The sequence below is a fragment of the Gopherus flavomarginatus genome, chromosome 1 (genome assembly GCF_025201925.1).
Source record: "Gopherus flavomarginatus isolate rGopFla2 chromosome 1, rGopFla2.mat.asm, whole genome shotgun sequence".
Lineage (NCBI taxonomy): Eukaryota > Metazoa > Chordata > Testudines > Testudinidae > Gopherus > Gopherus flavomarginatus.
The window spans coordinates 340238374-340261284 of record NC_066617.1 but is presented as its reverse complement, the minus strand read 5'-3'; the positions used below and the strand labels follow the sequence as shown (position 1 = coordinate 340261284).

General features: G+C 42.4%; 2 protein-coding genes across 16 annotated transcripts in view; both read left to right on the top strand.

The window, feature by feature from the left end:
• CFAP300 (cilia and flagella associated protein 300) overlaps positions 1–13050 on the top strand; it is a 32371-nt gene extending 19321 nt beyond the window's left edge. For 3 of the 4 annotated variants that reach the window (XM_050942284.1, XM_050942278.1, XM_050942295.1), the window contains exons 6-7: positions 7928–7994; positions 12385–13050. In XM_050942284.1, the coding sequence (XP_050798241.1) occupies positions 7928–7994; positions 12385–12516 (199 nt within the window). In that variant the 3' untranslated portion in view covers positions 12517–13050. The remainder of the gene's footprint in view (positions 1–7927; positions 7995–12384) is intronic. The other variant, XM_050942304.1, reaches the window with a different exon arrangement.
• An 879-nt stretch (positions 13051–13929) lies between these two features.
• YAP1 (Yes1 associated transcriptional regulator) overlaps positions 13930–22911 on the top strand; it is a 153896-nt gene continuing 144914 nt past the window's right edge. For 3 of the 12 annotated variants that reach the window (XM_050941512.1, XM_050941514.1, XM_050941511.1), the window contains exons 1-2: positions 13930–14478; positions 19300–19550. In XM_050941512.1, coding sequence (XP_050797469.1) covers positions 14197–14478; positions 19300–19550 — 533 coding nt within the window. In that variant the 5' untranslated portion in view covers positions 13930–14196. The remainder of the gene's footprint in view (positions 14479–19299; positions 19551–22911) is intronic. The other 9 variants (XM_050941555.1, XM_050941533.1, XM_050941544.1 and 6 more) reach the window with 4 other exon arrangements.

The window sequence follows — 22911 nt, the reverse complement described above, 5'->3', positions numbered from 1 at the left end:
GCTCTAATCCCCAGCCTTAGTTTACTCTCTGCATTATACTACAGCTGTTCCTATTCCCATGCTGTTGAATGACATTGAACAAAGTGCTAAGACTACAATTAGTTCCTCTACACTCTTCATTCCTTTTGCCTCTCAAATACCTTCTTTCTTCTAGACAGCTTTACTTCTACTCTCTGAGCCACTCCTGGGCTGCTATCTCCAGCTGAATTTTCTTTATCTTCAACTCTCCTTAAACCTTCTTCTTGGCTTCTCTTTTTATATACAGCTTTCTCTGACCAGGATCTTGCAAACTTTTAAAAACAAGAAATTATTTGGCAAAATTGCTTCACTCCCTTCACTAGTTCTATCTTCTTCTTTCATGCCGATCTGACTTTTACCTTTGTACTATCTACCTTTTAAAGCCTCAACTTGTTCTCTTGACTCCATTCTCCTGCTGTTTCATTGTCTTCCTTGCTCTTTCTCATTCCCTTACCTTCATTCTTGCTTCTTTCCTTAGAGACAACAGAAATTGTCTGTTTCTCCTTTCGTTTGTCTTCCAAGTCCTCAAATATGCTGTTTACTCGTTTTACTTACTCTCCTTCAACTCTCTCTCCTTGATCCCTCCAGTCTGCCTTCTCCACTCCCCTAAAACTGTCCTAACCAAGATCACTAACTTCCATCTCTACGCTAAGACTTTTTTTTCCTATTCTTTTCCTTTATTTCTTACTTGACTTTCCCCTCTGCCCATAACCTCTGTGGCCATTGTCCTCTTCAGTTGCCAGTCAGGCATCACCTTTTGGCAGCGGAACTCCCATCTCAAACTCAGTCTTTCCAAAGCTGAACTCCAGGGGCTAGATTCACAAAGAAACATAGATATGCTAATACTTAGCATCACCACCCTTAACTTTTGTTGGCATCCTTTTGCCTGCAAGAGACGGTGGGAATTGCAGCCTATAATGTAGATGGTTTGCAATACCTCATGTGACTGAATAGTCCAATACAAGATTTGCATGATCTTTGGCAGTTACTGCAAATGTATGTATCTTGGTTGAAAGCTGTTTGCTTCCTATGGGCTCTTTTCTTTTCAAGCTGTAGGAGCTACTCCTGTCATGGACTTTGATGTCCTGATGGAGATGATGGCGCCACTTGTTACAATCACAGAATCATAGAAGATTAGGGTTGGAAGAGACCTCAGGAGGTCATCTAGTCCAACCCCCTGCTCAAAGCAGGACCAACACCAACTAACCATCCCAGCCAGGGCTTTGTCAAGCTGGGCCTTAAAAAACTGGTTGCCAAGATTTCCCATTGGTCAGGATCAGTTCCAAATTCCTTCATATCTTGTTTGCATATATCTTTATAGCGAAGCTTGGGACATCCTGTTGTTCTTGTTCCCTGTGATAGCTCCCTGTGTAGCATGTCCTAGGGTATGCTTCAGTCTTGCAACCTACTCAGATGGTCCAGCAGGACAATCGTCTTTGCTTGAGCAGGGCTGTCACTCTTGGTACATTTGCCCTTTGAAGAACCTCTGTGTTGGTGACTTTATCTTGCCATTTGATCTTGAGTATGCAGTGTAAACAGCATAGGTGGAAACTGTTTTAACCTTTTCTCCTGATGAGCATAAATTGTCCATGTTTTCCCACCATACATGAGAATGCTTAGGAAGCAAGCTTAATACACTAGCATTTGGTCTTGGTAAGCTTTGAGTTGTTCCATGTTCTTTTTGTCTGCTAAAAGTGGTGGCAGCCTTTCCAATGCAAACATTTAGTTCTTCATCTGAGGAGAGGTTGGTGGTCACTGTAGAACCTAAACAGCTGAACTTTTGGACTATTTCTAGCTGGTTTGCCTAGTGCCTAGAAAATAACTGGGATTGACAAAGCCTGAGTTCAGCATCTTAGGCTCCATATGCAATTAATGGGAAGCAATAGGCATCTCAGGATGGGATTCACAAAAGTCAGCATGCTAGCTGGTTACCTGCCAAAGCTAGCCAAAGGGAGATGCCAAGGCAAGGAGTGTGTCCTAAGCCTCACCTCTCTCTAAGAGAGAGGCTGCAGGGAGACGTCCCTGTGCTTGGGATTCTGAAATGCAAACCCTTTCTTGGTGTTAGGTGCCTATGGTTTTTGTTTTGTTTTGTTTTGTTTTTTGCAAGCAGCAAGAGGAAGACTAGCTGGACCTCCCTCATAACTTAAAGCCCAGAGGGTAGGGTACTCACCTGGGATGTGAGAGACCCCTAGTTCAAGTTCCCCAACTTGGGGAGAAGGGATTTGAACAGGGATTCACTGGGCAAAGGGGCTCCTTTAGTGTCTCCTGTTGAAGCGACTCTATAGTGGATATACCATTAAAAATTAATTGGAGCAGGGGATCCTGGGTCTACACATGCACACAAAATTATTCTCTTGTTATTTATGCACAGTGGATCAGATTCAGCACTGGGCTTCAACTCCTCCTCATCCTTCCCTCGCCATTTTGTGCATCTATGGGGGGCCCAATCCAGTAGGTGAGCTCTGAGCATGCTTCCTAACAGATTGGGCCCTGCATTTAAGTAAGGTAGATGAATGCTTATCTTCCCCTGGTTTGTGAATCATTCTGGGGTTAGGTGTCCAGATTCCTGGTGTGGCTGCAATGTGCATATGTAGAGACAGAAACATAGGCTCCTAGAGAATTTTTTTACTGTCAAAATTTAGGTGCTGAGTGAGTTTAGGTGCCTACCATGTTTGAGGGCAGCTGAGTGTGGGTTTTGTGAACCCCAGTGGGCCCTGATTCTGGGATTTAGGCACCTAAGGTGCTAGTTAGGTGCCCACATTCTTTTATCAATTTAGCCCACATCTTTCATCTTGATAGGTACTGAGATCTTTGTTAATCCCATGACCAAAGTTGCTACCATGATGTCATTTTAGACTCTTCTCTGTTTCTTCTCTCTCCTGGGTTTTATTTGTTGCTTCTTCCTTTTCAATATTTCTGAATTACACATAATGTTCTCCCTTCTGATGTCTCCTTTTCATGTGCGGTTTATCCAAAATGCTGCTGCTAACTCTGTTTTTCTCAAACCCCTCTTTGATAATATTTCCTTCTTTTTAAATCCTTTCACTGGCTTCCTAGCTCCTCCCTCATTAGTGTCAAACCCTTCAACTTCTCCCTTAAAGTTGTACATCATCTTGACCCCCCTTACATCACTAATCTCATTTTCTTCTTCTCTCCCACTCTCTATCTATTGAGGTTGTTTCTGTAATACTCAGTTTGTGTACACACAGGTGCTTTAGTCTAAGCTGAAAGATCTCTAGAAGAGCCCTCCTAACACATGAAATGGCAGCTCTTTAATGATCTTTTCCTATCCCCTCTTCTTACAACAGTCTGTACCTAACAAACTCTGCAAGTCCCAGCACTATTCCACCCAAAATTCAAATTATTACAAAATGCTATTTAATAAAAGGAAATGTCAAACCTTTTAATATTTTATCACTTACAATGTAGGTCAATTTATTAATATTTCTTCCCTTCATAGGATGATCCACTAAGCACTGCAATTTACAAATATAAAGAAGGGTTATAAATAACTGATTTAACAAACAGTATTACTGTATTCCAAGTTAATTACAAGTCTCTTCTTTTAAACTGTCACGAAAGAGTAATTCTACATACATTCATTATAAACGGAATTACTGATTTTCAAAATAATCACTAACGTGGTAATGTCTCTTCCATAAGCCTTTTTACTTTTATAGGAAACCTTTTATTTCAGAAGCCTAGCTCTGCTGGATCTTCTGTCACTTCCAACTTTTAAACTAAATTCTAGTAGATCAAAATAATTTTTTTTGGACCAGATGCGCCCAGGGTTGGGGGAAAGAATAGCATGCAAGGATCTCTACCCTGGTGTGACCCACACTTATCTGTCAGAATTGCAGTCCCTGTGCTGGGGACTTCAGTGTATTTGTTACAGAAACTAGTTACTGCTTGATTCCAATCCGTTCCTTATTTTGATTAGGTTTACCTGAAGACTTTCATGTCACGTGACTGCTTCAGCATATCTGTGAAAAATAATGTAGATACTTTTGTTCATTATCTTTTTAAGTATGCTTTCTAGTCAACATGTCCTGATTAAAATTAAAACACAGTTTATCATGAGATTTAATGATTATGGTCTCCTAATTTATAAATATTTTCCGTGGACTGCACCTTTAAATTTCTAATGAGGTTTTCCATCTCCATTTTGGAGAATAATTTCACTTTAAGATGGCAGCTGTTAGAGTTTCTTGCACACTGTGCTCACACCCATGGAGATTTCATGTGCTTTTTTGTTGTTGTTCCTTTCCTTGATCTAAACTAAATTTAACTGAAAGCATGTTGTTGTTCTTTTGTGTGTGGAAAACATAATATAATGGTGATACAGAGGTATAACTAGAGCTCAAAGTAAGTATGAAACAGTGAAGAGGTTTCTCCTTTTTATAAAAGAGAACAGATCTAGGTTAATATAGCCATTTATGGAATGTGGATGTTTCCCAGTTTAACAATTAGGTGTGAAAAATAGATGGAAAGATTTGGAGAAATATCACTGCAAATATCACTATATCTAAGAAGGCTAGTAATTTTTCCCTAAAACTCTTAGGGAAAAATGAATTGCGGCTTAGACTTGTTTTCACATGAACATGTCAGAGCATAAGGGTAAAATCCTGGTCCCATTGACTTCAATAGGGTCACAATTTCCGCCTAAGAGTTTTAATAGAGGTGCTTCCAAAGCATTATGTACTAGAAACAAACACTGAAGCTGAAAATTATAATTTCCTTCCAGGAAGCCAACAGGAAGCAGAAAATACCTCTGAATTTCTAGCCCACTTAAAACAAAAAACAACACCCCTTTTCACCATCTATTTTGGTAACCTAGAATTTCCTTTTTTGAATTAAGAAACATGCAAGTGAAAGGCTGCTGAACATTTTCATACAAAGCAACTAACACTAGAAGGACCTGCAGATACATTTGTAATATCTGAAAAAAATTAATTTAAGAATCTCTGCTAAAATACCATGTACTAGAAGAGGGACCCAGTCCACAGCATGTAGATTTGATGATAATCCACAAGTGACAACTTCACGATCCTACAGATGATATCATCAATCCAAAAGAAACCAGGTGCCTATTGGTTAAAGAGATTGTATTGATGGGAGCAGTTTGGGTTTTTGTTTTATTTTTTGTCTAGTTCACATTCTCTTTTCAATAAGTAGAAGCTTTGGTAAAAGAGGACAGATTGCCAAGGCTGCCTGTTCTGTGCTGTTGTGGTGTACAACATGAACAGAAGTACTAATGCCTAAAGTCTGATTCACCTAATTAGTTATTAGACTCTAGCAGAATCTGTCTCAGAAAGTATCAGAGGGTAGCCGTGTTAGTCTGGATCTGTAAAAGCAGCAAAGAATCCTGTGGCACCTTATAGACTAACAGACGTTTTGGAGCATGAGCTTTCGTGGATGAATACCCACTTCCTCAGATGCATGTAATGGAAATATCCAGGGGCAGGTATATATATGTGTGCTAGCAAGCAAGCTAGAGATAACGAGGTCAGTTCAATCAGGGAGGATGAGGCCCTGTTCTAGCAGTTGAGGTGTGAAAACCAAGAGAGGAGAAACTGGTTCTGTAAATGGCAAGCCATTCACAGTCTTTGTTCAATCCTGAGCTGATGGTGTCAAATTTGCAGATGAACTGAAGCTCAGCAGTTTCTCTTTGAAGTCTGGTCCTGAAGTTTTTTTGCTGCAGGATGGCCACCTTAAGGTCTGCTATAGTGTGGCCAGGGAGGTTGAAGTGCTCTCCTACAGGTTTTTGTATATTGCCATTCCTAATGTCTGATTTGTGTCCATTTATCCTTTTCCGTAGAGACTGTCCAGTTTGGCCGATGTACATAGCAGAGGGGCATTGCTGGCATATGATGGCATATATTACATTGGTGGATGTGCAGGTGAATGAACCAGTGATGGTGTGGCTGATCTGGTTAGGTCCTGTGATGGTCCATCACAGGACCTAACCAGATCAGCCACACCATCACTGGTTCATTCACCTGCACATCCACCAATGTAATATATGCCATCATATGCCAGCAATGCCCCTCTGCTATGTACATCGGCCAAACTGGACAGTCTCTACGGAAAAGGATAAATGGACACAAATCAGACATTAGGAATGGCAATATACAAAAACCTGTAGGAGAGCACTTCAACCTCCCTGGCCACACTATAGCAGACCTTAAGGTGGCCATCCTGCAGCAAAAAAACTTCAGGACCAGACTTCAAAGAGAAACTGCTGAGCTTCAGTTCATCTGCAAATTTGACACCATCAGCTCAGGATTGAACAAAGACTGTGAATGGCTTGCCAATTACAGAACCAGTTTCTCCTCTCTTGGTTTTCACACCTCAACTGCTAGAACAGGGCCTCATCCTCCCTGATTGAACTGACCTCGTTATCTCTAGCTTGCTTGCTAGCACACATATATATACCTGCCCCTGGATATTTCCATTACATGCATCTGAGGAAGTGGGTATTCATCCACGAAAGCTCATGCTCCAAAACGTCTGTTAGTCTATAAGGTGCCACAGGATTCTTTGCTGCTGTCTCAGAAACTGAACCTCTTCATGATAAGGCGTTTTGTGAGTTAACACACTTCTCAGAACTGTATGCAGTATGGAATCTACAAGACTCAAGTGCACCATAATGAGTTAATGTAAATAAAAATTATGTGGAATTAGTGAAAACTGGTAGAGGCTATATTATCTGATTTCTGAAGAAATGTAAAGATAAATATGTCAATATAAAATTAAGAGAAAAGGATGTAATTTTGAAAACTTTAATGGTGAATAAAAGTATTGGAATGTCTGCAGATATTATAACTGAGGAAACTGACAGCTTCACACAAATAGGTTGGTAGTTTAGAAATGTAAAGGTGCAGTAAACAGAAAACACTCCTAAGTTAGGGCTTGTGTCCCTAGTGGGGTAATGAGCTCTATGGGGGTGTGACTTTTAAAGTGCATTCATTAATGTGTTGCATATTAATTGCTCTGTGTAGACCAGGGGTTGGCAACCTTTCAGAAGTGGTGTGCTGAGTCTTCATTTGTTCACTCTAATTTAAGTTTTCGTGTGCCAGTAATACATTTTAACATTTTTAGAAGGTCACTTTCTATAAGTCTATAATATAGAACTAAATTATTGTTGTATGTAAAACAAATAAGGTTTTTAAAATGTTTAAGAAGCCTCATTTAAAATTATGTTAAAATGCAGAGGCCCCTGGACCAGTGGCCAGGACCTGGGCAGCGTGAGTGCCACTGAAAATCAGCTTGCGTGCCATAGGTTGCCTACCCCTGGTATAGACTCTGCAATACATTAGTGCACTTTAAAAATCACACCCCTGTACAATACGTTACCCCACCGGATAGATATACCCTTTCATAGCTATGCAGAAAACATTCCTCATTGGAAAAATATGTTAAATAAATATATAAACCACTTCAACTATAAATGGATGGGCGTCCACATCTCTTGCTTTTTGCATCCTTAAGATAATCACTCTTTTTTACTCTGCAGTTCTTCTACTCAAAAAATACATGAGGTAAAAATATTAATTAGCTAAGAGAGAGAGGTGCATCTCTGATGAAAACGAAAATTGTTTTACAACCTTAGCTTTGGAGTCATTACTGTGACCCTGTGATGTAGCTGTAATTTAGTGGATGGAAATAAGGAGAATCTAGCCCCAATTTTTAAAAAATAATTCAATACTTTCTATAAACATGTTGCAATGTCCAACCATTTCTAGGATAGAGATGACATGGATCAAGTCCTAACCACTAAATTTCCCTTCATAGATTTGAGCAAGAATATAATGTAAATGCTGGCAACTAATTTAGTAAATATTAAAGAAGTCTATTAGTCATTTTGTAGATGCTGGTATTAAATATGGGTTATTTCCCCATATTTCAGTGTTCAAAAGGATCCTGTAACAAAGGAAATAATTATTACATCAACTGTCTTCAAAGTTTCTGCATATGTAAGTATTAACTTTCTTGCCACGGCACCTATACATCATGAGAGCTAGGCATAAAACACACTCTCAAGTTTAATTATACAACATGAAAATATCAAATTGATTTGAAAATTACACAAAAATGTAAATAAAATGTACTATTTAATTTGAAGAGATTGTTCAGGCACACTACTTTTTATTAACCCTTTTTGCTGATGTCATCTTTGTTCTAGTCTTTAATAACATTTCACCAATGAGCATGAGCACCATTTCATTTTCTATTCAGTAAAAAATAAATTTTGAGCCCTGTAGCTTTCTAGGAATATAGGTATAGAGCTCTAGAGAGAAGAGCTTATGCAAAGCAATACATTCCAGCCCAGGCCTTTGCTACACTGGAGAGTTGCAGCGCTGGTGGTGGGCCTACAGCGCTGCAACTTACTCACCGTCCACACTTGCAAGGCACATACAGCGCTGCATTTCCCTGGCTACAGCGCTGGTTGTACTCCTGCTCTGCCTCGGGTATAAGGATTGCAGCGCTGGTGATGCAGCGCTGCTTCGCAAGTGTGGCCACCAAAAGCGCTGTAATTGGCCTCCGAGGTATTCGGAGGTATCCCAGAATGCCTGTTCAGCCACTCTGCTGTTTTGTTGTGAACTCCGGGCTCCCGGAGCTGCTTATCTAAAAAACAAACACAGCTCGTTTGCTCGAGCAGAGGCAGGCAGGAGGATTCATTTGGAATGTTCATAGTTTGCTTGAGGAGAGAAGCAACACGGGGGGGGGAGTCCATTTTGGAGCAGCTGCTTATCTGGTGTGAAGGCTATTTGCATTTAGTGAATAAGAGAGGGGTGGGGGAAGGGGTCGAAACTTTTAAAATGATTGAAGGTTGGTGCTGTGTATCTTCCAGTCATTAGAACTTGCAAGGCAGGGTGCTGACACAGTGTCAGCTCCAAAAATTCACTCTCTCTGTCTCCCCCACACTCCCTGTCACACTCCACCCCACACCCCTCTTTTGAAAAGCACGTTGCAGCCACTTGAATGCTGGGATAGCTGCCCATAATGCACCACTCCCAACAGCGCTGCAAATGCTTCAAATGTGGCCACACTGCAGCGCTGGTACCTGTCAGTGTGGCCACACTGCAGCGCTTTCCTTACACAGCTGTAACTCCCAGCGCTGTACAGCTGTAAGTGTAGCCACACCCCCAGTGCAGCCATCTAGATCATACTGTTATTCTATATAAACTCAAGATAGAATCAGTAGACGCTAAGGGCTAGAGTAACAAAGGAGCTTAGGTGTTAACAATGCTTCCCAGTTTAGTTGTTCCTCCACTAGGCAGATCCATTCCAAATCCTCCACCATGCACCTGAGCATGCAACAACTTAAATGTAAGGTAACATATCTTCCAAAAGAAAAAGAGTTGGTGTCACTGCAGACAACACACACTACCGGTGGCCCAGTTTTTCATCAGTGGGCCATCATCTTTTAACTATCATGCATCGTTCATAGACCGTTTTGGAATGCTTTTTAAAAAATAATCTCTTATGTGTTTGTCAGTATTTTCACCTCTCTCCTGCCCATTAAACTCAGGTTTCTTTTCATATAAAAAATGCTAAAACTATATGTCTGGAACCAAAAATTATTTATTAGCATTTTTATTTTAACACTTTTTCATATCTGCAGTTGTTTTCATATCTGTGAATTCGTATTGGTTTGACATCAACTTTAGATGTTTAGATGTTTATATTATTGTTTGGTTAGATTTAGGTAAAATATCCAAAAAGACTTCTGGGTGCCTGTCATATTTTAAAAATACTATCAACAAAATAAACAAGAATATATTCAGTGGTCTCCACAAAACCAACAGATGGAGAGATGGGGAAGAAATCCCATTCCAATCACAGATTCCTGTCCTTAGTACAAGCCCTCTTCCCAAAAGCCTAGGAAAAGAAGTTGGCTTTGCAGCATTTTCTTGAGGTCAGCAAACACGGGTTATTTCAGATGAAGGGGGAGAGTGAATTCCAAAATCCAGGCCCACCACGGAGAAAAGCCTGCGCGCAGTTTCTTCTTATAAAATGAAGAGACTTTAGTTTGAGTACCTGTACTACCTCAAAACAGGTTCAGTTTCTGAGTTGATTTAGGTGTAGTTTTTATGTAGTGTGCATATGGTAATCTGATTTTGAGGTGACAAAGACATTGATCATATTGGTAGTGTCCGCATCCGAAAGAAATAGTAACAACCGCTTAGCCAGACATAGATGAAAGAAAGCTGTCTTGGTCACTGTTGCTATATGATCATCTAACAGCAGCTGGGAATCTAATAGAATGCTAACTCTGAACACTGGAGTAACAAATGGTAGACATGCATCCTCAATTAATGAGGCAAAGATAATCCTCACTATATCTTCTTGTTGAATCCTCATTCTGTGAGCATCGCTTCCTTTTCATCCGGACTGAGCCTCAGCCACTTAGCCCAATCTCTACCAAAAACTGGGTGGATAAAATAGAGAAATAGAGCTTGGAGTCATCAGCATAATGAAGACACTGTGTCATCTCAGGCCTCCTTACTAACCCCAGCCCCATATGCTTATCTTGACAACTTGGTAACACTGCTTTCAGTGCTGAAACCATGTAATTATAGAAAGCACTGTGATACATTGGTACTGAATATGTTCCAAAACTACTTCTAAATTTTTAATCTTCTGACCTTTCAAAAAAAAATTAAACTAATACTAGATTTTAGGACTTAGTTACATGTATATAAGTATTTTAACACAGATTTTGGCAGTCCAGAGAGAGAGGGGAAGGGAAGTATTAGAAATGTTTGTAACAATTGTATACTTCTGAACCCAAAATGGTTTAAGAAGTCCAAATGATTTGCATATAACTAAATTTCAGCACGAAGAAACCTGAAGTATTTATGATATTAAATAACAAGGAAATTTCTTGAATGCTAACTCATCCTTAACTACAGCAGTGCTATTGGCACCAGAGTAGTAAATATAAACACATATATATATTTGCCAACTCTTAAGATATACTGTATTGATAAAATGTTACACATGGCATTTTGGAGAGATGTTCAATAGTATCATTATTTACAGTATGTCACACATATGCTATCTCAAATCATCACCAGATTATCTCCATTTCTCCAAAGCCAGCAGTGAAAACTATCCAGCTCTGGCATCAGTAAGTCAACCGAGTGTCACACACACACCACCTGTTTAAACTTAGAACTGCAGATGGAAATGATGCTATTCTTAATTGTTGTATAAGGCATCCAAATATTATGGTGATGAGGCACCGAAATATACAGATAGAACTACTCTTATCTAAAACTAGTGCAAATAAAAAATACAATAAAATATATCTCAGCTAACTAAAATAACTTTAAAAGGCACCCAGAACATAGTACAAAAACTCTGCCTAATTTAAATCAGATTGTATTTCCTAGTATCAATATTTTGATCAATATTACTTTTTGACACAGTAGTACTAATACATCACATAATTTTATTTTTTATCCAACAAACTTTAAGTGGGATTCTGTAGCCTTTACAGAGTCAAAACTTCGATTGAAGTCAATTCTGTCTGCCTGAGTAAGGACTACCAGATTGAGCTCTTCGATAACAGTCAGAAATCAATAAAATCTGATTCACAAACATAGCTTGATATTGCTCCTCTCATTTTTTTTGAATCTTAAAAGTACGGACATTACTTTCAACAACACGCAGTAGCTCTTACTAGGTAAATACAGAGAAAGTTATTTTTGAGTATGTAAATATTTGCTGAGATGGTGATCAGATGCCTAACTGAATCCTGACTGGAAAAGGCTCAGTAAGAGAATATATTTAGGGCCCCATTGAAGTTAAGACAGGTTTTACCATTGACTTCAGTGGCAGTATGATCAGATCCTTATTCTTTAACCATTTGTAATTTAGTCCCTAATTATGCAAACACTTACATAGGTAGCAAAGAGTCCTGTGGCACCTTATAGACTAACAGACGTTTTGGAGCATGAGCTTTCGTGGGTGAATACCCACTTCCTCAGATGCATGCATCTATAAGGTGCCACAGGACTCTGCTGCTTTTACAGATCCAAACTAACACGGCTACCCTCTGATACTTGACTTACATAGGTGACTATCTTTACACATTAAATTAAATGGAACTACTGACTTACATAAAGTTACTTACCCATGCAAGTGTCTGCAGGATTCTTGCCTTAATGGGCATCTATTCTACCATTAACATGAACTCCACACTGTCAGCAAAATTGTCACAGTGCATTTTGTAGATAATATATTAACTGAACATAAGAGTAATTGAATGTAAGAATTCATAATGTTCAAATAAAACTGTTTAATGATTGTAGTATATATCTAGTTTGTTATTAATACTACATTTCCCCCCCTCAGGATGAAAACGGTATGTGCTATCCTTCAACCAAAAGCCATGAACAGACATTTGCCTACTTGATTGTGGATCCTCTGAAACGACATGTTCATGTTTTGTACCATTCTTTTGGTGGGAGCTTATTTTTTAACTAATTATTCTTAATGTCCAATTCTACGTATTAGCAGTATAATGGAATGGAGGAGCTCGTCTTTCTATATGGAATTAATTAAAAATTCCATAGTTCCATTCCCTTCAATGAAATACACATTGCCTGGCTATGCAAAAATGTGAACTGTGATATACATTTTCCATAGTTTTTGTTGAATTATTAAGAAGGAATGTTTTCTGTTCACAGATAAATCATAATTTTATACAAAATGTTTACAAAGTCTTTGCTCTTGCTAAATTGATTTTAATTGTAAGATTCAGATCCTGCAAACACTGATGCTTGTACATACTTTTTACTTATGGATATAGCTGCCTAAGCCTCCCTTGAAGGCAATGGAACTAATCATACATAAATCTTTACAGGATTGGGGCCATAGTGAGTGCATCAGACTGTCTGAATATGACTTACATTAACTTGCATGGAATTCTTACAAGGGTCCATGAATCTTGCTCTTTCAACCCCCTATATTTTGTTACCTGTTGTGTTTCAAAAGCCTCAATAAATATATTAAAACTGTTATTCTTTTTGTCACTAATTTTAATAAATTTCATTTTACCTAATTTAGTTAATAAATGAGAGCTGTTATACACTCACTGGTCTGTATTATGAAGCATACTGAATCTAACCTCTTGGGTTAAACGGACTGAAAAGCAGGTTTCCATTGGACTCATGTTTTCTCTGTGTCATTTACCCTCTCCCAGAACCGTCACTCCGTAGCAAAATTAGTGTCCTTAGTGAAATGTAGGAGTTACGAGGAGGGTGGGGTTCCATTGTGCGATGGCGGGTTCCAGCTCTTCCCCCTCTCAGCCTGGGGATGAGGGCAAGGGATCCCATTTCTCTCCTTCACTTACGCCCCTCCCCGCCCCTGCCTAACTCCGTGGGTGGAAAGGGGGGCGGTGGGAAGACTGGTTTCTCCCGCGCCCGTTCAGGGGATTGGGGCGGGGGGAGCGGTGCCCCTCCTGGGGGCAGGGCTCGGAGAAGTCGCATCTCTTCTCCCGCACGCCGTTCTGGGGGCGAGGGGGTGCTATTTTTCCTTCCCAATTCCGGGGGGGAGGGGCGCAACAGGAGTATGGAAGTTTGGAGGAATTTATTTTTAACTTTTCGATGCATGGATTTCTGTGTTGCAGGGGAACGCAGACGGGCGGGAGTAGATGCTTGAAAAATGAGGCGGGCGGGTGCAAAAGGCCTGGCTCTCCTGGATGTGCGGGCAGGAGTCCGCACAGGACTTGATAGCGGCCACTGAGTCTGCCAGATTCTGTGCGGGCGGGCGCAGAAAAAAACCGACGTCTCTGAGTGGATACTGTGCGGGCGGGCGCAGCAGGACTCTGCTAGAGGCTGGCTGTAGGATACAGTGCGGGCGGGCTCGAAAGGGGCGGAGCTGGCTGTGGAGTGATGCGGGCGGGCACATCTCAGAACTTTTGTTTAGTGTGTTGTGTGAGTTAGTTTCCGCCGCTGGGGCAGAGGCGCCGGCCAGGCTGGGCCGGGCTCGGGGAAGTTACTGCTCGGTCGGGCTTGTTCTGCCAGTTGCTGCTGCCGGTTGTGTTTTCCGGCTGTGAGGGGCTGAGCAGCAGCAGCAGCGGGGGAGGCCCGGCCTGGGCAGCGGGGTATGCGGGGTGGGGAGCCCGGGCTCTGAGTCGCCGAGCCCCGGTACGGACGCGGAGCCATGGATCCCGGGCAGCCTCAGCAGCAAGCGCAGCCCCCGGCGCAGCAACAGGCGCCGCCGGGCGCCCCGTCCGGCGCGGGGCAAACCCCGGGCGCGGGGCCTCCTCCGGCCGGGCACCAGATCGTGCATGTGCGGGGCGACTCGGAGACCGACCTGGAGGCGCTTTTCAACGCGGTGATGAACCCCAAGGGCGCCAATGTGCCGCACACGCTGCCCATGCGGCTCCGCAAGCTGCCCGACTCCTTCTTCAAGCCGCCCGAGCCCAAGGCCCACTCGCGCCAGGTGAGGGGGCGGCCGGGCGGGGGCGCAGCTGGGAGCTCTCCTGGCGCTATCGTTAGCGCCCTGGGGGCGGGGGGTAGGAGCGCCCCCCTCCCCTCCTCTCCCCTGTGTGTGTGTGTGGGGGAAGGGAGCGCCCCCTCCTCTCCCCTGTGTGTGTGTGTGGGGGGGAAGGGAGCGCCCCCCTCCTCTTCCCTGTGTGTGTGTGTGGGGGGGGAAGGGAGCGCCCCCCTCCTCTCCCCTGTGTGTGTGTGGGGGGGGGGAAGGGAGCGCCCCCCTCCTCTCCCCTGTGTGTGTGTGGGGGGGGGGAAGGGAGCGCCCCCCTCCTCTCCCCTGTGTGTGTGTGTGGGGGGGGGGGAAGGGAGCGCCCCCCTCCTCTCCCCTGTGTGTGTGTGTGTGGGGGGGAAGGGAGCGCCCCCCTCCTCTCCCCTGTGTGTGTGTGTGTGGGGGGGAAGGGAGCGCCCCCCTCCTCTCCCCTGTGTGTGTGTGTGTGTGGGGGGGGGGAAGGGAGCGCCCCCTCCTCTCCCCTGTGTGTGTGTGTGTGTGGGGGGGGGGAAGGGAGCGCCCCCTCCTCTCCCCTGTGTGTGTGTGTGTGGGGGGGGGGGGAAGGGAGCGCCCCCCTCCTCTCCCCTGTGTGTGTGTGTGTGGGGGGGGGGAAGGGAGCGCCCCCCTCCTCTCCCCTGTGTGTGTGTGTGTGGGGGGGGAAGGGAGCGCCCCCCTCCTCTCCCCTGTGTGTGTGTGTGTGGGGGGGGAAGGGAGCGCCCCCCTCCTCTCCCCTGTGTGTGTGTGTGTGGGGGGGGGGGAAGGGAGCGCCTCCCTCCTCTCCCCTGTGTGTGTGTGTGTGGGGGGGAAGGGAGCGCCTCCCTCCTCTCCCCTGTGTGTGTGTGTGTGGGGGGGAAGGGAGCGCCTCCCTCCTCTCCCCTGTGTGTGTGTGTGGGGGGGGGAAGGGAGCGCCCTCCACTCTTGCATTCCGGAGTTTTGCAGGGGGCTCAGTCCTTTTCTTGTGAGGCAGTTCCCCCGTTTACTGGGAGGGGGTGCACCCCTCTTCTTGCCTGCTTTCTGGGGTTCTTAGGGATTTTAGTTGGGAAATCTTATAAATAGTTCTGAGCAGGAGTTACCAATCTCAACAGCTGATTTTTGTGGTGTTCATATTAGGCCCTGTCTCTGCCAGGGCCTCTCACTCCCCAGCAGCCTTCTTGGGCACCCAATAATTGCTCTCTTGTTTTCCAGCTTTTGTCGGGAGAGTGGGATTTAAAGCCCCTAAAATTAATCTTCGAAATCTTTCACTTGAAAGAACAAAAGGATTTGGTTCTCTGATGTAATCTTCACACTGTTTATTTATCTGAGTGGAGGCTGAGGAGGAGAGGATGATAAAGGGATTGTGTCCAAACTTTTTAAAAAAACAATATGGATGTGGCTTTTCCACCATTTCATCATTGCACTCTGTAGGATTACATTTCCCACATCAGAAGCTAATTCCAGTGCATTGGTTTTTCGGTCCCTGTTGGTACTAATCACCTTTCAGCTTTACTGAAGTACCATTTAATTAACAATATCTGCAGATTGAACTGAAATAACTTGCCTTCTGCAGTCCTGTAGTCTGAAGACACAGGGCATAATCCTGCAAGCCTAAAGTACAGGCTGAAAAAGAGTTGCAGGATTGGGCCCATAATAAGTCTCTAACAGTGTTTGTTCTTTAAGCAGTTTGACTCATGTGCCAAGATTGAAGTGTTGATACAAATATGACTAAAAGTTAATATTTAGGCTGCTGTTTACTAAATTTTTGTAAACTGCCTCTCTGCTCAAATGTTTTTATTAAGCAATGAACTTTGTTGCTAAGTTATAAAATAGACTTTATTGTAAGCTATTGTCACTTTATCTGTGTAGCCAATAGAAAAGAGATTTGCTCTGTATTACCCTGGTGCCTGGTACTCCTGTAGTTAAGGGTCTGTCAACATTTCCATTATTAAACTCTGGTTTGGAAGGAGTTACAACTCGGCTGTAAAAAATTTACTCTAAGCTAAACCTTGGCGCATATCCTCTCAGCCCAGGAGTTGATTCATTTTCCAAATATTAAAAAAACCAAACAAAAAGAAGTCTCGGAGTGCGACCCCCCCATTATAAATTAAAAACACTTTTTTTATATATTTAACACCATTATAAATGCTGAAGGCAAAGTGAGGTTTGGGATGGAGGTTGACAGCTTGCAACCCACCATATAATAACCTAGGGACCCCCGTCCTGACCCAGAGTTTGAGAACCCCTGAGTTAAAGGACTGCAAAGAAAATAGAAAGTGGCGGGGATGGGTTATTTCTTGATTCGTGCGTTCTTGTAACTTACAGAACTATGAATTATTGATTCACAGAGTTAGTTCCATTTGGAGTGGCTGGTAACAGCCTGTTTGAACTCTTGAGATTTGGGAAGAAGGTTACTATGTGAACATTTGTGTTCTTATGCACAAATGTATACTAATAGGTATTCAGCAATCATTTATAGCTAGATGCTGTAATCATGTATACTGTTGAGTACATATTAAGGCGACAGTAAATGCAGCTACGTATTGTATGAGGTGCCTGTTATTAATATCTATCCATATAGCATGCACCTTAAAAGCTTGGGGGCTGTGTGTGTACATTGCAAATGCTACTGGAGTACACAATTTAGCTAAAATCTTTGTTACTTTGTACTAAAATCAGCCAGCACCATGTATTGTAGTAAATCATGTAGTTAAAAGCCAGTTGAAGCCATTGGATTATTGGGTTAATTGTTGGCCTTTTCATTTTAAAATGATTGTGGTGGTGGTGTCCCTTTTCCTTGGCTCTTGTCTGATACTGCCATAAGAATATCCACCTTGAGATCTTTATATTTTTTTAGGTAAGGAAAATATTAAGTATTTGGTTAAAATCCAGAAAACCAAATACTTCGCATTTGAGTGAGTTATGTCCTTCCAATACATGGTTGCTTTTTACAAATTTTAGCAAAATGCAGACACTGGATAATTGTATAACATAGGCCAAATTCTGATTTTGAGAGTTTGCATGCTATTACATCATAAGGCACAGCAGCTGATTTAATGAGAAATGGGATGGGTGTACACATCTGAGTTCATAAATGAGCCCCATGTATTCTGCTATACCTAGGTACAGTGGCATAGCAAGGGCTGACATTTACATAGTAAAATGTAGGTGTGCAAATTATCCTACTGTACATGGGAAGTGAATGCCCTCATATATATGTCAACATTTAAATATAGTTTTCATAGCTATTTTTTTTTTGTTCTCCGTGGATTTGTGTCCATATCAGGAAAAACAACACAGTTTTTAACATGATTCACTGTCCTCAGTTCAAGAAGGACCCAAGGTTTTGTGAGCCAGGGTTGAGGAAGGTTTGCAGGGATATTCTTGGAAAATTTGATTTGTTTGTCCACATTCTGGCTGTGGCTAGTACTGCTCTCTTTTTATATGCACCATACATAAATTAAAGTACAGTTTACTTGAAGGTTGGGAGCCCTTTTCTTGCATATCATATCTTGTACTGTAATGAAATAGTCCTTTGGAGCCCAATTTGTAGTCGCTACTCATATTGAACTCCCACTGAAGCCAGTGGACTTGAGTAGTCATTTACATCTGTGCAAGATATGTGTATAACACCAATAATTTAGAGTAGTAGTTTACACCCACTTTGCATAGTCATTTCCACCAATTTAGTATGCAAGGGAACTGTGAATCAGGCATGATAGGAGTACCCTTTGAAGAATGGGGATAAGATCAGGCCTTAAGGCAGAGGTGGGCAAACTATGGTCCCCAGCCCTGCCCCTGAACTCGTGCCCCTCCCGGCCCCTCTCTGCTGTTCCTCCTCCCCTGCAGCCTCAGCTTGCTCTGCTGCAGGTGCAATGCTCTGGGCAGCAGGGTTGCAAGCTTCTGGGGCAGTGCAGCTGCAGAGCCGGAGCCTGACCCGGTGCTCTGTGCTGCGCGGAGGCGTGGCTGGCTCCAGCCAGGCGGTGCAGCTGCTTGTCCTGGCGCTCTGGGCAGCACGACTGTAGCGCTGCCAGCCACCGGTGGTCCAGGCAGTGTGGTAAGGGGGCAGGGAGTAGGGGGGCGGGGGTTGGATAGAGGGCAGGGGTGTTCGGGGTGGTCAGAGGGCAGGGAATGGGGGTTGAATGGGGACAGGGGCACCGGGGGCAGTCAGGAAGGAGAGAGGGGGTTGGATTGGGCAGTGGGGGGCAGTCAGGGGCAGGGGCTCCCGAGGGTGGTCAGGAGACAGGGAGAAGGGGTGGTCATATGAGGCAGGGGTCCCTGGAGGGGGCAGTCAGGAATGAGAGGAGGAGTTAGGGGACAGGGAACGGGGGGTTGGATAGGGGGGTGTCTGTCAGGGGGCGAGAAGAAGGAGGGGTCAGGTAGGGGGTGGGGGCCGGGCCACACCTGGCTGTTTAGGGAGATATAGCCTCGGCTAACCGGCCTGCCCTACAATTTTGGAAACTCAATGCGGCCCTCAGGCCAAAAAGTTTGCCCGCCCCTGTCTTAAGGTATGATCCTCACAAAGAAAATGGCTTTTTATATGCATACAAAGTAAAACTAAACAAGAATGAGAAACCTTTAAAATTAATATTCTATAGGTATATGTAAAAGTTTTACAAGCTAGCTCTTAAGTAATCTACTTTGGGCTACATCCTTGAATGTTAGCAACTTCAGAATAAGTAGAATTTTAGAAAAAACATATTTGCCTGCTTGTCTGGAAAACATTCAATAAAGTTAAAAGTAGATTGTATTCCAACAGGCATGTTTCTGCTGAAGTAAAATATCTTATAACAATTTAACTCCTGACAGGCCAGCACTGATGCAGGGTCAGCAGGAGCCTTGACTCCTCAACATGTCCGAGCTCATTCTTCTCCAGCTTCGCTGCAGCTAGGAGCTGTCTCTCCAGGGACACTTACCCCCTCTGGAGTAGTGACTGGTCCTGGAGCTTCACCTTCTTCTCAACATCTCCGCCAGTCTTCATTTGAGATTCCTGATGATGTACCTCTGCCACCAGGTTGGGAGATGGCTAAGACACCATCTGGCCAGAGATATTTTCTGAAGTAAGTAAAATCTATTCGAAAAAAGGTTAGCTGAATTTCCTAACAAAGTTTGTGTTCCATGTTCAAGAATCTCTGTGTGTAGGAATTGCTGCATCTTTACTAAAGTTCATTTAGTGTAAAATTTATTTTAAAACTATAGGGCATGATTTTCAGTAGTACTGAGCACCTGCAGTTCCCATTGACTTCAACTGGAGGTGTGAGTGTTCAGCTCTTATGAAAATCTTGTGTGTTTTAAATGTGTCTTATTCTTCATTTGCTTAAATATGATGTGGTTGTTTTCTGTGTTTGTGTTTTAAAAATCACTTGAATGTATATAATATTTTGAATTGCATAAAGTTCTCCTTCAGGCCAAAATAAATGGAAATGTCACACAAATTGCTATAAAATGGATGTTAATGTTAAGTAACTTTGGCACAGATATTGTAGTGAGAGGAGTAAAGTATTTATCTGATTGTTCAAAGTGCAATGATATAGGCACTGATTATGCATTCAGATCCACGCATGCAGACTCCTGTGCCCATGCGGAGTCCATTGGCACGTGGATCTGATTACAGGGTTGGAGTTTATTGTTCTTTAAATTAATTTTACATTGTTTGGCTTGAGAGGGAAAATTCATAAAATTCTTGAAAATTGCTCCTTACTCACGCACATTTGGCTTTTTTCCTGTACTGAAATTAGCATACCCTCTTCTATAACTGGCAAGAGCCTACACATGCCAGCAGTGTGATATGTAATCCATTAGAGAGTGTTTTTCGGTGTAGTTTCTAAAGCAGCAGGAGCCTATCCTCCTTTCTGAAAGAGTGAGCACCACGACATATAATTGGCCTTCAAATACTTGGACTGTATTTTTAGCATTTTTCTTTACTTATTTTTAGCATTTTGTTAAACTGGAAGGCTCCAAGTAGCCCATTATTTGCCATTTTGAATTTAGGGAAAATAAAGCATATATATATAATCCTAGTTTACTTGAACCAAATAAAGCATTTGCGTAGTCATACCTTGCTCGCTTTAAGATTATTGTAGACTTCTCTGTCATGTTTACCAAAATAAAGCATTCAAGCCTGAATTCTTTGGGAGATTATTCTGTGTTAAGAACCTGAAAATAGGCAGTAGCCAAAGAGTATGTAGCTCTGATTTTTCTCAGTGTCACTGAATAATACATGTTAGGCCAGATCCTCAGCTGGTGTAAATTGGCATTGCACCTTTGAACTTCTTGGAATTAGGTGGCAAGTTTACACCAGCTGAGACTATTTCCCACTGGGTCTTGAGGCGCTCAACATAAATTCTGAAATTAGATCAAAACTGTGTTGTTTTTTTTTACTGTACTACTTTAATTCTTACGAACTAGCTTATGTAATAGGGCAGAACTGCAAACACAACAGGCTACTAATTCAGATCAAATGTAATGGATTTAAAATTGCACAATTGGTAGTATTTCTTTCTATTTTTAGTAATTGTTGACTATTTCAATTTTATAGAAAGGGTTTTATTGCTTTATAAGAGATGCAAAATGTCTTTACACTTAAATACACTTTTATAATTGATTCTTTAATTATGCTCATTCAGGTGAAAGCAGAGGGAAGGATTTGATCTTGGAAAATTTTTCTACAGTTTCATTATTACTACAGAAAATCTTTTCCTTTTTTCTGCATGTTTCCTTTTTTGTCCTTTCTTGGTGTCCTGGTATCCATTTCAAAGGGTCAGGTTTCAGCAAGAACAATAAAGAGCCTGAGACTGGAAAGTACACACAAGTCTGGCAAACTCATCTGCATGAGCAAGGTCGTTTGTTCTCAAGCAGACATCCAAAGTAAATGATTGAAAGAGCTGCTAGCTGTGAAGGATGTGTCTTGAAGGGGAAAAGAGTGGAAACAAACCAGGTTGTTAGGAAGAAAAATAAAGGCTGTACTTTTTGAACCTCTCCCTGCTGGGTCCCATGCTGACCTGGGGAGATTTTCAACAGCTTAATAGGCTGTTTTCTTTCTACTTTCCTTGCGTGATTCTGTGCTTTGGGAAAGTCTAATGAGAATAGTTCAGAAGGCTCTGTTCACACTTGAAGATCAGCATTTGTTGTCCCTTACAGGTGTAGCCCACAAGCCTCATTGCAGTTCAGAATTACCTGTGTTATCTTTATAATCTGAGTACCAGTGAAACACTTTGGATATTTCAAAAACATACAGTAAAGAATTTTTTTGAAGAATTCCTTTTTAGCACAAGCTAATGTATATTTCAGGAGTTTTCTTAGAACAGTTATTTTGAACTTTAGATAGAATACATGTATAGGTCCTGGAAGCTGATTTAAACTGGCAATTTGTCTATTTATACTTTTGAGTTTTCTCAAAACGTAAGTAAGTGTATCCAGACTTTTGCTGTTAATATGACTTTTGTGCTCTAATACAGCTAAATATAAATATATACATCTAGGAACAAAGAATGTGGCCATATTTACAGGATGGAGGACTCTATTCTGGGAAGCAGTAACTGAAAAAAGATTTGGGGGTCATGGTGGATAATTAGCTTAACAGGCGCTCTCAGTGTGATGCTATGGCCGAAAGGGCTTGTTGATCCTTGGATACATAAACAGGGGAATCTTGAGTAGAAGAGAGGTTATTTTATCTCTGTATTTGGCACTGGTGTGACTGCTGCTGGAATACTGTGTCTAGTTCTGAGGGGTCCAGATTCAAGAAGGATGTTGATAATTTGAAGAGTGTTCAGAGAAGAGCCACAAGAATGATTAAAGAATTAGAAAATATGCCTGATAGACTCAGGGAACTCAATCTGTTCAGAAGAGTAAGGGTTGACTTGATTCCAGGGGGGAGGGATAGCTCAGTGGTTTGAGCACTGGCCTGCTAAACCCAGAGTCATGAGTTCAGTCCTTGAGGGGACTATTTAGGGAACTAGGGTAAAAATCTGTCTGGGGATAGGTCCTGCCTTGAGCAGGGGATTGGACTAGATGACCTCCTGAGGTCCCTTCCAACCCTGATATTCTTTGATTTTATGATAAGGGGAACAAATATTTAATAATGGCTCTTCAGTCTGGCAGAAAAAGGTAAAACATCATCCAATGGCTGGAAGTTGAAACTAAACAAATTCAGACTGGAAACAGGGCATACATTTTTAGTGGCAAGGGTAATTAATCGCTGGAACATTTTACCAAGGGTTGTGGTGGAGTCTTCATTGCTGACAATTTTAAAATCAAGAACGGATGTTTTCCTAGAAGATATGCTGTAGGCGTTATTTTGGGGAAGTTCTCTGGCCTGTATTAGGCCATGTCTACATCTAAAATTTTGCAGCGCTGGTTGTTACAGCTGTATTAGTACAGCTGTATAGGGCCAGCGCTGCAGAGTGGCCACACTTACAGCAA